This window comes from Carcharodon carcharias, chromosome 6, assembly GCF_017639515.1.
Source record: "Carcharodon carcharias isolate sCarCar2 chromosome 6, sCarCar2.pri, whole genome shotgun sequence".
NCBI classification, from domain to species: Eukaryota; Metazoa; Chordata; class Chondrichthyes; order Lamniformes; family Lamnidae; genus Carcharodon; species Carcharodon carcharias.
This window is the reverse complement of record NC_054472.1, coordinates 24,888,503-24,905,321: the sequence shown is the minus strand read 5'-3', so window position 1 is coordinate 24,905,321 and position 16,819 is coordinate 24,888,503. Positions and strand designations below refer to the sequence as shown.

The window sequence follows — 16,819 nt, the reverse complement described above, 5'->3', positions numbered from 1 at the left end:
AATTCTCCTCCAAGAAGAGATTTGCGTATACTGGGACAAGGTTCCCAGGAATTTAGAAGAATGAAAGGTGACCTCATTGAAGCTTATGAAATTCTTTAAGGGCTTGATGGAGTAGGTGCTGCAAGAATGTTTTCCCCTGGCTAGGGAATCTAGAACTAGGGGATCACAGTCTCAGAATAAGGATATTTAGGACTGAGAAGAGGAAATATTTCTTCACACAAAGATTGAAAGTGTATGAGATTCTCTACCTCAGAGCTGTAGATGCTAAATGGTTGATTGTATTCAAGGCCGAGATCACTAAATTATTGGATACTAAGGGAATCAAAGGATATGGGGATAGTGTGAGAATTGAGGGAAAAGATCAGCCATGATCATAATGATTGGCTTATTCCTACTCCTGTTTCTTATGTTCTTATCCAGACAATCTCATTAGAATACACAAAAGCTTCAAATGCACGTAAATGGTTGGAAATCAGCGGAAACAGCCCTAGCTCAAAGCTGAAACCAGCATGGTCTTAGATTTTAAGTTTCAAATCACTTAGCCATCATTCATGTATTTTGGGCAGAGCAGGTTTAAAAACCTGCAGCAGGAAGCTTTTCAATTTTTAAATGTGACTTCTATTTGCCCCATAGGAATGCACTGGAACAGAAAATACAGAGCAGGTATCCGTGAGGATAACGTTTTTCAAAACGCTCAAAAGATTGCAATTAAAAGACCAGAAAAATTGTTTACTGGCCATCTGTGCCTGACAATTTAGTCATAATGTCCAGCGATCACCTCAAGTGCAATCGGAGAAAACATATATTTCAGAATCATTGGCAGGGTCAGTTTTGTGGGTGAAGGTTAATTTGGATGGAGATAATTGGACAGATAAATTATGAAGAACACTCAGGCATAATGTAGTTAAGCGCGTAAATCACTTAAAACCAAAATCTTTAAGTGATTTAATCTGCTTGCACCAGATTATGGATGCACCTGGACGTAAATACAGAGGAAACTCCAAACCATGGTGAGTTACAGATTTTACATTTATAGCAAACCTGGTATCCAAAATTTACCAAGCTAGGATGGAAAAATATTGTTTTGCACCAACACAGATAACACATTTCCCTGATTTAACAGGAAGTTTTGCATATCCAGTAACAAGTATCTGCCTGCTGTAACTATAGGCTCGATCTTGCTGGAGCAGGGCACGACATTGCGCATGACATTAATTATACATTTTCCTGCAGCCTCAGACATATTTTATGCTGTAACTTGCTGGCAGTGTGAGCTGATAGCAGTGTGGCATAGGCAACAGGGAAGCTAGGATCTTTGCGAACAGGACAACCGTCTGTCTCCTTAACCAATGCGATTTAAGGATGGAGAAAGAAACCGAGGAAGGACTGAGAAGGAAATAGAGTGAATGAGAGTCAAGTCAAGACGGAAGTAAAAACAGAGAGGGAAAGGAGGATTGGAAGCAAGAGGCAAACGGAAAAAAAAATCTAAAAATGTAAACTCTGATGTTTTAAAGATCTTGAACAATTTACTTACACTAAGGAATGCAATAGAGCACTAAATTGTACCCATTCTGGCATTACACTGACAATTATCACATCATTAAATGGTACTTTCACCATTAAATATCAGATTTATTCATGTGGTGGGTTTAATGGGAAATTAATGTGCACGCTTAGCACATTCTTAAAAATAACAGGGAGGCTAAGGATGAGGTGTTGTTTGCATGAAATAAAAAGCAAACTGACGTAATTCAACCAGCAGGTTCTGGAGATTTGCACCTCACGCCATGTTACTCGAGCCTCCAAACACTCTGGCTGATTTGTACATTAGTAAAGGTGTGTGTAACGTGCATTTTTTTTCCCAATGCATTTGGGCCCATTATTTCAACACTTACCATTTCTGCGTATCCCTCGGATATCTTCAGTTTTTCTATTACAATCTCTTGTATACATCTACTAAGTAGAAAGGCCTGCAAAAGTTTATTATTAATAGTTATGAAAAAACAAATTGCTGTTGGTTCATATCTCTGTACATACATTACAGGATTGATGGCACCATCACTAGTTACTTGTCCATTTGCTAATTGCAATGTGTGGCTCAACTAAGCCATTCCCAATTTTTACTGCCTTGCCCTCCCTTCTTTTATATTCCGCCCTGCCCCCACCCCCAGTTTTACTCAACATCTCTTCACCTGGCACACCTCAGAATGGAAATTAAGTCGAATGGATGAGGAGAATGAAGTTAGTTCTGTCGAAGGGTCATGAGGACTCGAAACGTCAACTCTTTTCTTCTCCGCTGATGCTGCCAGACCTGCTGAGTTTTTCCAGGTAATTCTGTTTTTGTTTAGTAACCTCCCTGTTCATTAGCACTGTGGATTGGTGCTTCAATACGGAGAGAGCTCCACTCTGCTAATCTAAAAACAAGTGTTGTTTAGAAGCGAAATCACAAGCTATACAGCTAGTGAGAGCTCCAATGCACTGCTGAATGGATTGGCAGAATGCCCATTCGTGCATTTAAAGGGTGTAATTATTCATATTATGCTGCAACATGGCTAAATCAGAGTTAAAAAGCCAGGTGTTTCCCACATATTGGTAGAGACAGATTCAGTTGCCTCTCTCGCTCTTCTCTTGCCCTTCCAATAGGCAGTTTCAAATTACTATCGATGGATCTGAGGAGCAGGTTGCTTGCCCAAGCTCATGGCTAGGAATGATGTGTGTTGACCTTAGAAAAGGGCAAAAAAAACCAAAATACAAACCCATAAAATTAACAGCTTTGGTAGCTCTTTTGCTGTACAGGCAGAACAGATTCAAGGGGCTAAACAGGTCTACTCCTATCCTTTTGCTCTGAGTGAACGGCTAGGCTTCCAAATGGAGGGGCAAATTTATTTGAGCCTCACTACAACGCACCCCCAACCTTGTCCAATATTTCTTATAATCTCACTCTGCCAATATATAGAGCACTTATAAATAAAATGTGTGCAGCAGGTAAAAGCTGGCCCAACCTCAAAATATTTCTTAATATTTTTATTACTACTGCAGGGAATTGGGAACCCGTGCAGAAATTTGTAACTCAGACTGTCCTACACTCTCAAATGAAGTAGTACAACAAAGGGGGGAAAACACAGTCGTAGTGATAATTTGAAAGTGTCATTTGGCGAATTCATGATTCTTGCAGATATAGAAAATAAAAAACACAATGAGGTATTTATGAAGAAAACCATTTCTGGCAAACAAATTTCAAAAGGAGCAGAGTAGAAGAACTTGTGTAGCAAGAAGCATTCCTTTTAAAATTTATTGAAGCAGCAGGGTAATGTTTGAGAAAGTAAATGGCTTTTTAAATAAAATACTGAAATTCCCAATCCTATTTTCATTTGCTCTCCCTTCTGGAAGTTGAAGAAAAGCCTCCACTCAGATTATTGGTTGTTGAGATGTCCATTTGAATGGTCAGTACTGGTTTGTTATTTTACCAATACATTGTGGTTATGTTGAACAATACAGGAACTGGCTTGCCTAGAGGTGGTTTTGCATTGTCCCTCCAATGACCAAATCAAACCTGGTGAACTAGCCCCTCAAACGGGTAAAGCCAGGTAGGAATGAAGGATGAACCTGATGGGCCAAATGGCCTCCTTTATCTGTATTCGCTTTTCAGAAATGTTAGTTAAGATCCTACATAAGATCCTACATTTAATGAGTGTCCGCTCAATGTTCTAACTACTCAAGTGGCCCAAAACTACGGACATGTTTATAAATGGGCCAAAGACTCTTGATAATAAATTAAGTGTGGAAAATATTCAGTAAGTGCAAAGATGTTTTATTACTGAAAGGGCAGTGAGAAAAACCACAAATTCCTGGGGAACTGCAGCACAACTGGAAATGTAGTGGGGCAGGGCTTCTGCTGACTACCTGGCCCCACTGTGCATCGCTGCCAAACTTCTGCAGTCAGCAACTCAACATATTTTGGGCAGATGCTAGTACTGGTTGTCCCAGGTGCTCCAGAACAGCAAAACATCACTGTACACCTTTGACGCTAGGTCAAAAAGCCTGGAACTCCCTTCCTAAAAGCACTGTGGGTGTATCTACACTAGATGGACTGTATGGGTTCAAGCTGGCAGCCCGCCACCACCTTAAGGGCAATTAGGGATGCTGGCATTGCCAGTGACACCCATATCCCATGAACGAATGAAACAAGACCTGCCAAGCCAAGGTTAAAAGGGCTGAAATACCCAGAAATCAAAGGCCCCACTTTACCAGCAATAAAAAAAAAATGTTCAATTGTTAAATAATTTGTCACAGTGATGTTCAGAAGCATCATTTCATGCAATAATTTTTAAGCAAAGAAACCCTTAGAAGAGAGTGTGCTCTAATGAAAGTCAATATATTTAAAATATCTCATTATATTCATTTATATATGATATTATATAACAAGGAGAGACTCTCTCATTTCATACAGGCAAAAGCTCCTGGAGAATTGCGCACCAAATTGAGAACAAACATGCTGGAGAAAGTTAACAGTGTTGCTCAGTTGGTCTAATTTCCCACCCTTCATGCTGTTATAAGTGCTAGTGCTGCACCAACCTGGTGAGTGTAAATCGTGATCCACTGCCACAAACCTCGGCTATCTTGATATTCAAAACTCAGTTCCGGTTTCAGTTCTGTTTCATCTTGTACCTATAAAAGGAAACCAAATGAAACAAAAAATTATTTGCACAGAGTTAAACTCAGATGAACAATAAGTCACACGAGTTGCACTTTATCTAAACATCTGGATTCTACCAACTTCATTGCGGTGTCAAACATTTCTCCACACTGAAAGCAAAGCCCTAAACATAACCTCCGATTCTGATATGATTAAAAAAAAACAATCTAAAAGTAAAGCTCCTTCTTCTCCAACCCATCAAGTTTCAGGCAGGTGCTCTGCTATTCAAAAGTGCCGTGAAAATGAAAATTCAGATGTTAATTCAGAAAAGTCTGTCTTGCATAATTCAAGCCAGCACTTTGAAAGACTTGGTCATTCCTCAAAATTATGTATTGAAACAGCCTTCAGGATTTACCATGTCCTTCCCGGCTGCCCAGTGAGAGGTTGGGTTGAAAATTAGGTGTAATTAGTATTGAGAGAGAGGACATTAGGTATAGGGCCATGAGAAGTTGTGGCAGGTGGTTAGATGGCATTGAGAGAGAAAATGGCGGTTGGCAATTGTGGAGAGTGGGCAACAGGGAGTGGGTTACAAGTGAATTGGAGTAATGTGAAAGAATAGAAGGACAGTAGATTAGGAGAAGGATTTGACATCATTGAATTGCAGTTATCTAACTCGCATGCTTTTAATTTGAGAAAATAAAATAAATTGTGCAAAAACTGAAAAGATTATTGAGATTTTGAGAAATGGCAGGCCATGGTCTTGGAGCAGAGAATGGTTCTATCTTCAATTAGGAAAGCAGCTAAGTCCAAGTGGAATCCCTGCTTCTCCTGGTTCTACATTAAGGTAATTGAAGAACTTACCATATTAAGGGCTGCTGGTTAGACCACAGTAAGAAACTGAAAAATTGAGGATAGCATGCCTGGCACATGCTCAGTGCTTACGAGTTTCTGAGAGGAGTCCTGAAACAGGCATTATACCGTTCATTAGCATATGCAAGAGGCCTAATGCCCATTTCAGGTGGCTCTGAATGGATATTCAGAGATGCCTGAATATCCTTAGAGCTAGTATGGTGCTGCAGGAACTCTTTTGGAGTGGGATGTAACCCCGGAATATTGGTCACTTTCACCCCCATTTTACGCCCACAAAATGAACAAATGGAGCATAATTTCTCCCTCAATATTTCTACGTGTGACAGACCATTTCTGTACTGAGGGCTCTTTTCCCCAAGGCTCTCCTATGAAACTTGCGAGGTGAGTAAGCAACAATTCCTCACTGTCTAAATCTTTTGGCTTCCAGGTAAAGATTTCACTTCTCCTCAGACAACACTGGAAACTCCAAGTGTAAGTAAGAATCCATATCTGACCACTTCATAGGAGCTTGGGAATGCATGAACACTCTGCTACAGTCACTTTAGAGGTGTACTGAATGCATTGGATTACTTGAACATAAAAAAACATCCAATTGCCCATGACCAAATAAATCAACAGGTATTTTATCGAGGTATAAACAAAGAAAATTTGATGTGGAGGATGCAGGTGTCGTGTTTCGCTGGTTGTTGTATATTTTATATATCGCCGAGCAATGCAGAGATGACACTAGCTTGTGTGTGTGCAACAGGTTTATTTACAGTGCTTTAAAATATCGCTGCAATCGCAACATGTCTGCACTCATGCTTCCCCAGCTTAACATCTGGTAGCTTCTAGTGTTATGATCCCAGCTGATGTTATAACTGGACAAGTCAGATCCCAGGGTGAAACCTGGCTTGATAGATCCTAACTTTTATTTTCTTGTTTAGAAACATGGAGGGTAGCTACTGAACAGAGTCACCGGAGGCTGCTGATGAACTTTTAACAAAAGAATAAAACATTTATTAAACAATAGATAAACTATATTACACCACTCCTTCACCCACAACTATACCTTTACAGATGTATATAGATTTGTAAGAATAACACAAGTTATAAAATCTATCTTATACTCTAATGTTCATAGTAAGTTCACAGTCTATGTAAACCAACAGGCGACCTGTTGTCAGACACATCGTGCCCTGAAACCAAGTGATAGATGCTACCCAAAGCAGATGTTATGGATCTCTCATCAACTCCCTCCAGATGCTTGTCACACTGTGAGCCAACTGGTCTCTGAACTCAGTCTTTCACATGAGGGTTTCTAATCTCCACTCGAAGAACTTGCCTTGAAACTTTCTCCCAAGCTACTCCTTCACTTAGGCTTCTTCAACACTCTAAGGGTTTGAACTCTCCTTCTGATATTCCTCTCCCCTGGATCGCCATGTGCATTCAAGCTTCACCTTCCACGCACTCTCTCAGACACTCAGCCATGCCAACAGAACACATGCTTCACAGATCCGTAGTAAGGAGTTACCAACCTTTGGGTGTCTCTTTGGATCTCCTGCCTTCTCGCAAGCCCACTTTGCCTCAATTTTGCTCCCCACAGCTTTGTGTTTTAACTTGGAGCCGTTTCCTCTGCTCCTTACTTTCAATTGCACTGAATAGGACCAGATTAGATTCCTGTTCTTTTCCTGTCATTGTCTACTATCTTCTGCCCAACTCCCTGGTTTTAGGGGCTTTCTTCTTTCTTTGGAACCTGCTCCCTGCAGCTCCCTTCCTGCAGTTTCTATGGAATGCTCCAACCAACTGAAATCAAACTGATTTTCTGTTTCTCCCTGTGTCTCCATGGGCCCCCTGTTGCTATGCAACAGCACAGTTTTTTCCTATTTTGTTTTAACTTCCCTAAACCGCTTCAAGGGTCATAAAACCTCATTAAAATGCAGGTATACGAACAAACCCAGAGGCTTGCAGGCAACATTCTAAAGTGACCAAAACCCCCACTGCACACACACAACAGATAAATTAAACTTAAAGCTGTAGCTTATTCCTAATACCCACACATACACATATAACAATTTAAAACTATCCCTAGTTCCTAACATTAGCTGCTCGATTTACTTTAGTTCATAGATCAGAGACCAGACTCACATAATTGAACATAAGAACAATTGAACACTATAGCAGATGCTATATTTGGCACTGATATCCCCAGGAGAAGAAGGGGTAGGGTGGGGTGGTTGGGGGAAAAAGAGAGGCAAATCAGCCTGATATCCTACCCATAAATATTAAATTATAGGTAGAGATCAGGGAGAATAGGATTGACCCCAACTGTGATATATCTAACAATTAGGCCTAAATTTTAGCTTCTGGGTCAGAAGCCCAGAATCAGGAAAACTCCCAGCTCTGCAAATCAGACTCGGGAAAAAGTGCCCCAGATGGTTAGATTTTTGTTCCTGGGGTAGGTGCAGGTGTTAACAGGAGCTGTGCCCACTGCCCACAGAAACAGTTCAGAGGCAGCACAGGGGCTATCGGGTGTGGGGGCTGGCTGGGCGAATGCCAGATCGTTGAGGTCTGCCTCTTTGCCCCAGCTGCAAAATAAACAATAAAACAAACAACAGCCCTCTATCCCTCACCCTCCACACACACTCCCTACGCTCCATGTCAACCCATGCCATCTTATGCCATTCACCCACCTCTTATGGACCTTCATACAATCCATGTCACCTCATGCTCCCCCCTCCTCACCCCCCCATGGCCTCTCATACCCTCATGCTGACCTATGCCCCTCCAACAACCCCAATGGCCCTTCATACTGTCCAGACCTACCTATGCCATTCAACCCAACTGTGGCCCTTTATAGGCCCTATGCCAATTTAGTGCTAACTCATGATAACCTGTGCCCCCCCCCACCCATGACCCTTTTCCCTTACATTCTCCATGTCAATTCACCCAGTACTCACCATGGGCAGGCATCTGGACCAATACTGAAAGGAAATAAAGTTCTAAGTGTCTATCAATGAATTCACGGTTTCAAAAAAAACACGCCTGATAAAAATTCATTCACTACATTTAAATTCCTCCATCCCTTTAATCCCTTACAAGCATTTGTATTCACAGCCCCACAAAGACTTTATAATCACTTGGAACTGTCAATCAAACTGTGAACTGATAGGCATCCTACTGTGATACTGATAGGTTATGAAATCAGTCATGCAGCACAAATCCTAAAATGATAACCCTCAAGTTTATGTCAACAGAGCGAAATAGCAAGGACTGATTTTTTTTAAACCAGCAGCCTACTTTCTTTTTTAAATTTAAAGGCCAAGAGATTTAAATCCCTTGACAGCTTGATAGCTCCAATGAGCTTTGACAGCTACCTTGACAAGTGTTAAATCACTGAACATCTGAAAGGTTCTCAAAATTCCCACATTTTTCATATCATCAACAAGGATATGACTTTTGGACTTACTGAGTTAAGTGTAAAACCCTGCAGACAGGGAGCTGGGCCCATGAAGGCCTGGGGCTGCACATGCTCGGGCTTATTGAGTGCAGTGTGGATTGTTTTGCCTGAAACCAGACAACGAGAGGAGACAGAATACGCATTCTTCCCTTTAATACAATCAACCCAGAGAAAGACTTCACCTCACACGAAACTGCATAAAATCTTGCATAAATAATTGCTACTAACTACTAAGGCAGGAAGGCACAATCAATTCAATTATGCGAACCCATCAATACTCCACACATACAATGGTTTTCAATTCAAGACTAGTTACTAGGCAGGAAGACAATGATAAACATCATGCGAGCCCATTAAAAACAACGAGACATCAATCACCTGGGGAAGCCCACCAAAATTAAACAAAGAACTAACCTTGATTTGGATTCCGATAAGAAATTCGAAAGGCAGTATAACTGGCCCGTCAGTTATGAGAGGGAGAGGGAGAAACCAGCTAGCAGAAGGGTAAGCAGTTTTGAAAGCTGACACAGAGCAGTGAGCAGTTGGGAGTGGTTGAAACAGAGTTTAAGCAAGAAGATCTGGAGGTTTGCAGACCCGCAGGCAACATCATGAAGAGGGGCATGGGGTGGCAGGCTCAAAAGAAGACAACAAGGCCGCAGCAACAGCCCTCCACGAAGATCGACCACCCACAACTGTGTCCTCCACTCAACTGAAGAACCTTCCCCAGACCAGGACCACGTGGGGACGGCAGGCCCCAGAGGACACAAAGACCGTACCCAAAAGCTACAACCAGCTTGCCTGGCTGGATTTCGAACTGTCAAGGGACCCTGGTTGGCGAGCATGATCCCTGACCTCTCCTAGTTCAATTTAGTTAGGTTTTGGGGGTGAGACAAGGGTAAGGGGATTAGTAGTGTGATTTTTCCCTCGTTGCGCTGTGTATTCCCCATTCTTAACTAAGTGTACTTTGTAAATCTGTATAATCTCAGTGTAATCCTAATGTTATAAATTCATTTGTGACTTCAATAAACACAGTCAGTTTTTCTTGCACCAGAACCAGTTGTCTGCTGCACTTTGTCATAACCCCCAAATAAGTCCATGGTCTAGAACCCAGGGAGTGAGAGCGATTCGAACCGCTCAGAAGTCAGAGGTGAAGCTGACACACACCACCACCCCCTACATAATGGCGACCGTGACAGGAGCTTGGCAAAAGGGATGCGATGCAGTGGACACTAATTTGGAAGAGAGAACTGTAATGGAAGAGAGGATTTCAAATTGTGTGTTCAGTAAGGTGAATATGGAAAAAATGGGTCACTAATCTGTTAAAGGCTGGCTGCCTGGTAGATCCTGCAGCTAAATGGACAGAAGGGAAGGATCGTAAAAAATCCATAGATTTTGTGTGCTTCAAGAAACAGATCCAGCTTTTGGACGGGCCCGTTGAAGCACAGGCAGCTGAGATTCAGGAGTCAGCCCTGGAAGTCCAAACAAAGGCCCTAGCAGGGGAGAAGTTACTGTTAGCATTGCAGGCTCTGAACCAGGAAAGGGTGCAGTTAGTGGGGGAGCATAAGACCCAGCAGGAATATTTACAGTGTCAGGTCACCTAGGCCAAGAACAATGAGCTGGAGTTGCTGGAAAAGAATGCCCGCCTAGCAAGACATGTAAGAGAGCAGGAGGAGTAAGTAAAAGGCTTACAGGCAGCCTATAAGATAGTGAGCACACAAGGGTTTGAGGATGCAGACTATGGCCCCTGCCAGAAGCAGATAGAGAGTCTGAACCTTGCTCTAAGGATGGCAAAAGGCATGGGGTGCCTCATAAGCCCTAGTGCAGCCCAGGTCAACTTCACAGGGAACCTGGGGAGGACGGTTTAGACACCACAGGTAGTGCCAAGGGACCACCCAGTTGAGGAGCCCACAACCACCACCCAAAGCGCCAAGTTTTAGCAAAATCTGGCAGGATTGTGGTGGGAGGGGGTGGAATTAGGGGCAGAAACTGAGGAGGAAAAGCCCCCAGCAAGAGAGGCTGGGACCGGGGCCGATGTGCCCGGCCCAGCAGCAAAGGATCGGCCCGCCCGCTGATAATGGAGGAACCCCTCCAAAACCAGTTCATAGTTCCCCACAGCACCCAACAGCTTAGGGCCATGGTAAGCCATTTAACAAAACTTGTGGCAAATGGGGATCCCTCGGTCCACTTCAGGGAAGTGGAACAAGCAGCAAGCATCAACGAGTGCAATGATGCTGAACAGGCCAAAGTGCTGCTATTCTCCCTGGAGAATAAGCTCTCCCAGTCCCTCTCTGACCAATGTAAGATTGGGACAGTGTGATTATGGGGAGCTCAAGGAGGAAGTTCTTGAGGCCCTGGGGATGAATGAGGGAAGTCCTTTTTCCCGGGTGGAAAAACAGCGCAGCTCGTAGGAGAACCCCCCCCGGCCCCGACCCCCGGCTTTTGTAGACAGGTTGTGGCCGGTGTATAGCATCACATGCAGTGGAACGCCTAACTGGGCTAACTTGGACCAGGATCAGAGGGCCCACGGGCTCCGTTGCCTGGTGGAAAACAGCTTTCCACAGGTCAGAGCCGCAGCAGGAATGTGGTTTGACCCAAAGAATCCCCTGACTACTGAACTCACAGTGATCAGACAATTGACCATAGACAATTTACCGTAATGGTAAAGGAACCGATGCACACCCACCTAAAGGGGAACTGCATGAAATAAAACCCGGCCAGGGTAGGAAGGAGTGGCATCAGGAAGGAAATAACCCTTCCAGCACAAAGCTCAACTCTTCTGGGTGTGAGAAGAATGGACACTGGAGGAAGGAGTGCAAGAATCCTTGGAAAGAAAACAAGGGAAAGAATTCCTCAACCCCAGCCCAAAAGGCAGAGACAGGAAGCCCTCCCGCCACGGTCAAATCATTTTTGGACGCCGTGAGAACCCTATTGACTGGCCCAGGGAAGGTAGCAGCCACCACCGGCGCGCTGACCCCATCAGCCCCATCTAACCCACAACCCTGACTAGAGCCAGCAGCAGTGGGGGCGGAAGGGGAGGTTTTCATCCATAAGGTGAAAGCCCGTTCCTCCGCAGAACCCAGAGAGAGGGCAACCGACAGGCCGACATGCTAGCTAAAGGGGGGTGCCCGCACAGGCATTTTCTGGGACCCATACGGGTCCCTTCCTATAACAGCAGTCATGGGTGGGAATGGGAACCAATGCAAGTTGTTTAAATCTGAGAGAAGGGAACAGCCAACTGGGGCAAGGTCTGAGGATAAAAATCCTCAGCCTGCAGCAGAAGCAAACTCAGACTGCACAAGCAGGCGCAGTGGCTTGTGTTAAGGGAAGGGCCATCCCACCCACCATTTGGGACACTCCCCCGCTCATCTGGGACTCAGACGAGGTGGGACCTGAGGGCAGAGAGTTACCGGCCCCTGACACAGGTTTAGAAGAGGTACAGCCTGAGGATAGAAATCCCCGGCCAGCGGCAGTGGAGATTCCACAGACCTCACAAGACGCGACAGTGGCTCGGGTTGAAGACCCACCAGCCAGAAAACCCCCACCAGCCAGCGTCCCTAGAAGGTCCCCACGAACGCCATGGCCAAAGAAACAGTGGTCACCGGCTCCCCAGTTTAAAAGGGCAGCCCCTCAAGTCAGGAACCAATCTGAGGACAGAGGTCCCCAGCCAGCAGTGCGAGGGACCAAAGGTACAGGACAGGGCGGCCACACCACAGGGAGTAGTGTGCTATAGCCCGAACAGGGATTAACCTGGCCACGCAGGGACGGGGGGTGGATGTACATAGCTTCTGTTATTTAATTTTGAGATTGTTAAGTTTGGGTGTTTTAGTATTATTGTTATTATACCAAAACCAGTTGTCTGCTGCACTTTGTCACAACCCCCAAATAAGTCCAAGGTCTAGAACCCAGGGAGTGGGAGCAATTCGAACCGCTCAGAAGTCAGAGGTGAAACTGACACACACCACCACCCCCTACACATCTATCTAACAAAGGAAGCTGAAGCTAGTCCGTCTTCATTATAGGTTTATTCACAAAACCCAGTATAACAAAAGTGCAGACAACTCTCTCCTTCTACACAGGAGCACCCACCACAGGTGGAAACTGGTTCTTATATAACTGCCCTAACCTTTCCCGAATTCGTATCGGATGCTCTTAATCACAACTACAGCATGCACTCAATTGTCACTTACAACATTGACAGGTCCAATGAGTTTATCCACTTTTTATGCACATTCATGTCCACTTTTAACCATCCCAAAGCACAGCTTACCTCTCCCAAAGGCATCCCTGGACCTCTCCAAAAGGGTACCCTGCCTTTCCAAAGAACTCTGTTAACTTTAGACTTTCTCCTGATAGGTCGAAAGTGCACAGGTTATATTTTGAAAACCCCACTAGTGATAAACGGATCTGACTGAAGGAAGCTGCACTTTAACAAGCGCCGTTGTGAACCACAACCCACCACGGGGAAAATGGTGAGGTGCTGGGTTTGGGGGTGGACTCCTGGAATCAGGCCATTTTGCATAAACTGGAGACCCTCTCAGTTGTTGCTAAAATGAGGGCCTTACTTTGCCTGCTGGAATTCAGACCTTGAAATTGGATGGGGGCAGCTCCCCCAGCACAAGCATGGTGGAGTGGAGCCCTTATCTGGCTACGAGTGAGGCCACAGATCTTGTTCCCTGTACATGGGGAAAGGGGTGTTTGCCTATTGTTGGCACGTTGCACCAAAGGCATGAGAGCAGCGCTAAGCCCACTCACCTGGTCAATGTAGGAGTGGCGCCCAGCATCTCCAACAGGTGCCCGGGGCCTGGGAAATGCTTGAAACCAAAACAAGGCAAATGGAAGTTTTTTTTTTCCCTAAGGGAGAAATCTGGGGCATTTCAAAAGGTGATCAATACCTTACAAATGTTTCCAGAATTTAGTGGATCACATACTTACTCTCAACTGCTGAGACTTTATAAAGGCAAAATGGGCAGAATTGTCCAGGGAAATGCTGCCTCGATATTGCAGGGCCAGAGGGGATGATAATGGACAGGTGGAAGATATCCCACCACTGGAATTAAAATGACCATTGAGAATTTCAGGGTCAGTCTATAACCACATTACAAAATAGTCATGAGCCAATCAAACTGAAAAAAAGAAACTGGATAACCAAAGCCATCATTCAAACAAGAGGAGAATTAACTCATGTTATTCTAGTTAGAATGGGTCTTGATGCCTCTACCTTACCTTACCATCAACTTTGGAACTGTATGTTGGTTCAATTGTGTCTGCTTTTTTGCCATCCCTTTACAGTTCCTGAAGAACAACACTTATCAAATTCCTGAGTTTCTACCCTATATCCCCAAGATATGCCCTGCCTCCAAACCAAACACCAACCCATGTCACAAGGTTAACTCCAATTCTATGCACTCAAAGCTTTTGCTTATAGTCTGTTGTTTGGACTTTTATCAGATGCCTTCTGGAAGTGAAGGTAGACAACATCCATGAATCCCACCATGGCAGAGGGTGAAATCTGAATTCAATAAAAGGATCCAGAATTAAAAATCTAATGATGACCACGAAACCATTGTCATAAAAGCTCATTTGGTTCAATAATGTCCTTTAGGGAAGGAAATCTGCCATTCAAACCTGGTCTGGCCTACACGTGACTCCAGACCGACAGCAATGTGGTTGACTCTTAAATGCCCTCTGAGCAAGGGCAATTAGGGATGGGCAATAAATGCTGGCCTAGCCACTGATACCAATATCCCATGAATGATTTTTTTAAAAATGGACTCTCCCCTATCCACCACATTGCTAACCTTCTCAAAAGAATCAACTAGATTAGTCAGACATAACCTACTCTTCACAAAGCCAGGTTAACTTTCTTTGACCAGTTAATACTCGTTCAAAACCTCAGTTACTCTATCCTTGAGTAAATGTTCATCGTTTATACAGTCTCCAAGTATTGATATCTTAAAAAGTTGCTCAAGCCTCAAAAGGTTGGTACTTGTTTAGACAGCAATAAACAACAAATTCCCTATAAACAGTCTCTGTTTTACTTTCCAACAGTCAAATAAACCCTGAACACACGCTCCTTCTCATGATCTGTTAATAGATTTAAATAAATGGCAGTCTTGCCTGAAATAAAAGCTTTGACAATTCAACCTCTGTGTTTATCTCAAAACCTTTTGGAAAGGGTAAAGGAACACTCGTTCCTCACAGGATGCAGCAGCAACAAAAATAGAATGGTAAATAAAACATTGAGGAAAATATCAGTCCAAAATTTCACAGAAGGTCAATAAGGGCCACCTGAAATACAAAATGATCCTTAGCACGCTGGTATTTTAAACAGTCTTCTGCCTAACGTACAGAAATATTTGATCGAATTCAGCTGAAAATGTAAAAAAAGAATTACTTGCCTGCAGACTGATCTTCCAGCATCTAATTCTGTCAACTTTGAAGCTGACCTCTTTGATGTGGTTACTTGATAGCTGGATGCAGCAGTTAATTTCGTCATTACCCACCCGAACAACAGCAGAAGAGTCGGGTTCCGGATAATCACAGGTGCAGGCCTCAAACATAATATACCCATAGAACTTTACTTTCTCTGCAGATTCAAGGAACTGAGGGATAAACAAACAATGATTAATGTATAAATTCTCTCTGGTGTTCTTGGCAGCTTAGCAATAGCTGCTGGCAAATGAACAGCAACTTGTATTTATATGGCACCTTTAACAAAATGAAATGTTTCACAACAGCATCATCGAACAAGCTACAAAGAAATATTCAGACAGAGGACCAAAAAGTTTTAAGTTCATCTTAGAGGAGGAAAGAGGGCAGGGAAGTTCAGGGAGGGAACCCCAGAGCTCAGCGCCTTGGCCTCTGAAGTCAACAATGGTGACATCAAATCACAAGGAAGGTCCATTGCAAAGATTGCTCTTCACACAAAGTGAGAGCAGTAAGGAATGTGCCAATGAGAAATCCATTGCTTTTATGAACAAAATATAACATCCAATTAGTTTTCTTTTTGCTCTCAAGAACTATTAGAGTTTGGAAGCATAGTTTAATTCTTAAGAGGCCAGATTTGGCAGAGTGCAGTTGTCTCGCAGGGTATGTGGCTGGAGGAGATTAGAGAGGGAGGGGTGAGGCCATGGGGGAATTTGGAAAAAAGGATGAGAATTTTAAAATTGAAGTGTTGCCAAACTGGGAGATAATGTAGGTCAGCAAACACAGGGGTGATGTGTGAACAGGACTTGGTGTAAGTTATGACATGAGCAGCAGAGTTTTGGGTGTCCTTAAGTTTCTGGAGGGTAGAACGCGGGAGACCAGCTGTTAATTAGATATTTAAGAACCAGGAAAGAGTAGTCCCCCCCCCGCAAATGGACAACAGTGGCAAGGCATTGGAAGAGTATGGTGTAGTCGGGGGAGTCAAAGGCTGCAGACAGGTTGAGAAAAACCGGGATAATTTGTCACAGTCACATAGATGGCATTTGTGACTTTGAAAAGAGCCATTTCAGTGGCAGGGGCAGAAACCTAATTGGAGTGATTCGAACTTGAGTTCCAAGGAAGCTGGACGTGGATTTGGGAGGTGACAACATTTCCAAGGAATTTGGAGAGGAAAGGGAAGCTGGAAACAGGGTGGCAGTTTGCAAGGACAGAGAGGTCAAGGGTTGATTTGGGCTTTAATTGGCTTCCACCTTATAGTGTAGCAGGGATGCAGTCCTGGGCTTTTAAAGAACTAAAAATTCAGCACATTTAATTAATCCCAAATATTTCAGGGATGCCTAGGTCATATAAAATCTATTGAGTTGTACTGAGGTTTTGTGCCCAACTGTACAATGTATATGGCGACATCAATCGCAAAGAAGATCTAGTGCAAAGGTCACTCTTCACAA

The 16,819-nt window shown here is 43.7% G+C and overlaps 1 protein-coding gene and 1 long non-coding RNA gene across 4 annotated transcripts in view; one reads left to right on the top strand and one right to left on the bottom strand.

The window, feature by feature from the left end:
- The window catches only part of LOC121278891, a 92,871-nt gene extending 86,678 nt beyond the window's left edge, over positions 1-6,193 (top strand). The window contains exons 3-4 of the long non-coding RNA XR_005943289.1: positions 4,451-4,578; positions 5,934-6,193. This is a non-coding gene — a long non-coding RNA (uncharacterized LOC121278891). The remainder of the gene's footprint in view (positions 1-4,450; positions 4,579-5,933) is intronic.
- The window catches only part of LOC121278890 (sorting nexin-31-like), a 163,136-nt gene that overhangs the window by 12,185 nt on the left and 134,132 nt on the right, over positions 1-16,819 (bottom strand). For all 3 annotated transcript variants that reach the window (XM_041189379.1, XM_041189381.1, XM_041189380.1), the window contains 3 exons: positions 15,344-15,547; positions 4,576-4,668; positions 1,896-1,970 (listed from right to left, as the gene is read on the bottom strand). In XM_041189379.1, the coding sequence (XP_041045313.1) occupies positions 1,896-1,970; positions 4,576-4,668; positions 15,344-15,547 (372 nt within the window). The remainder of the gene's footprint in view (positions 1-1,895; positions 1,971-4,575; positions 4,669-15,343; positions 15,548-16,819) is intronic.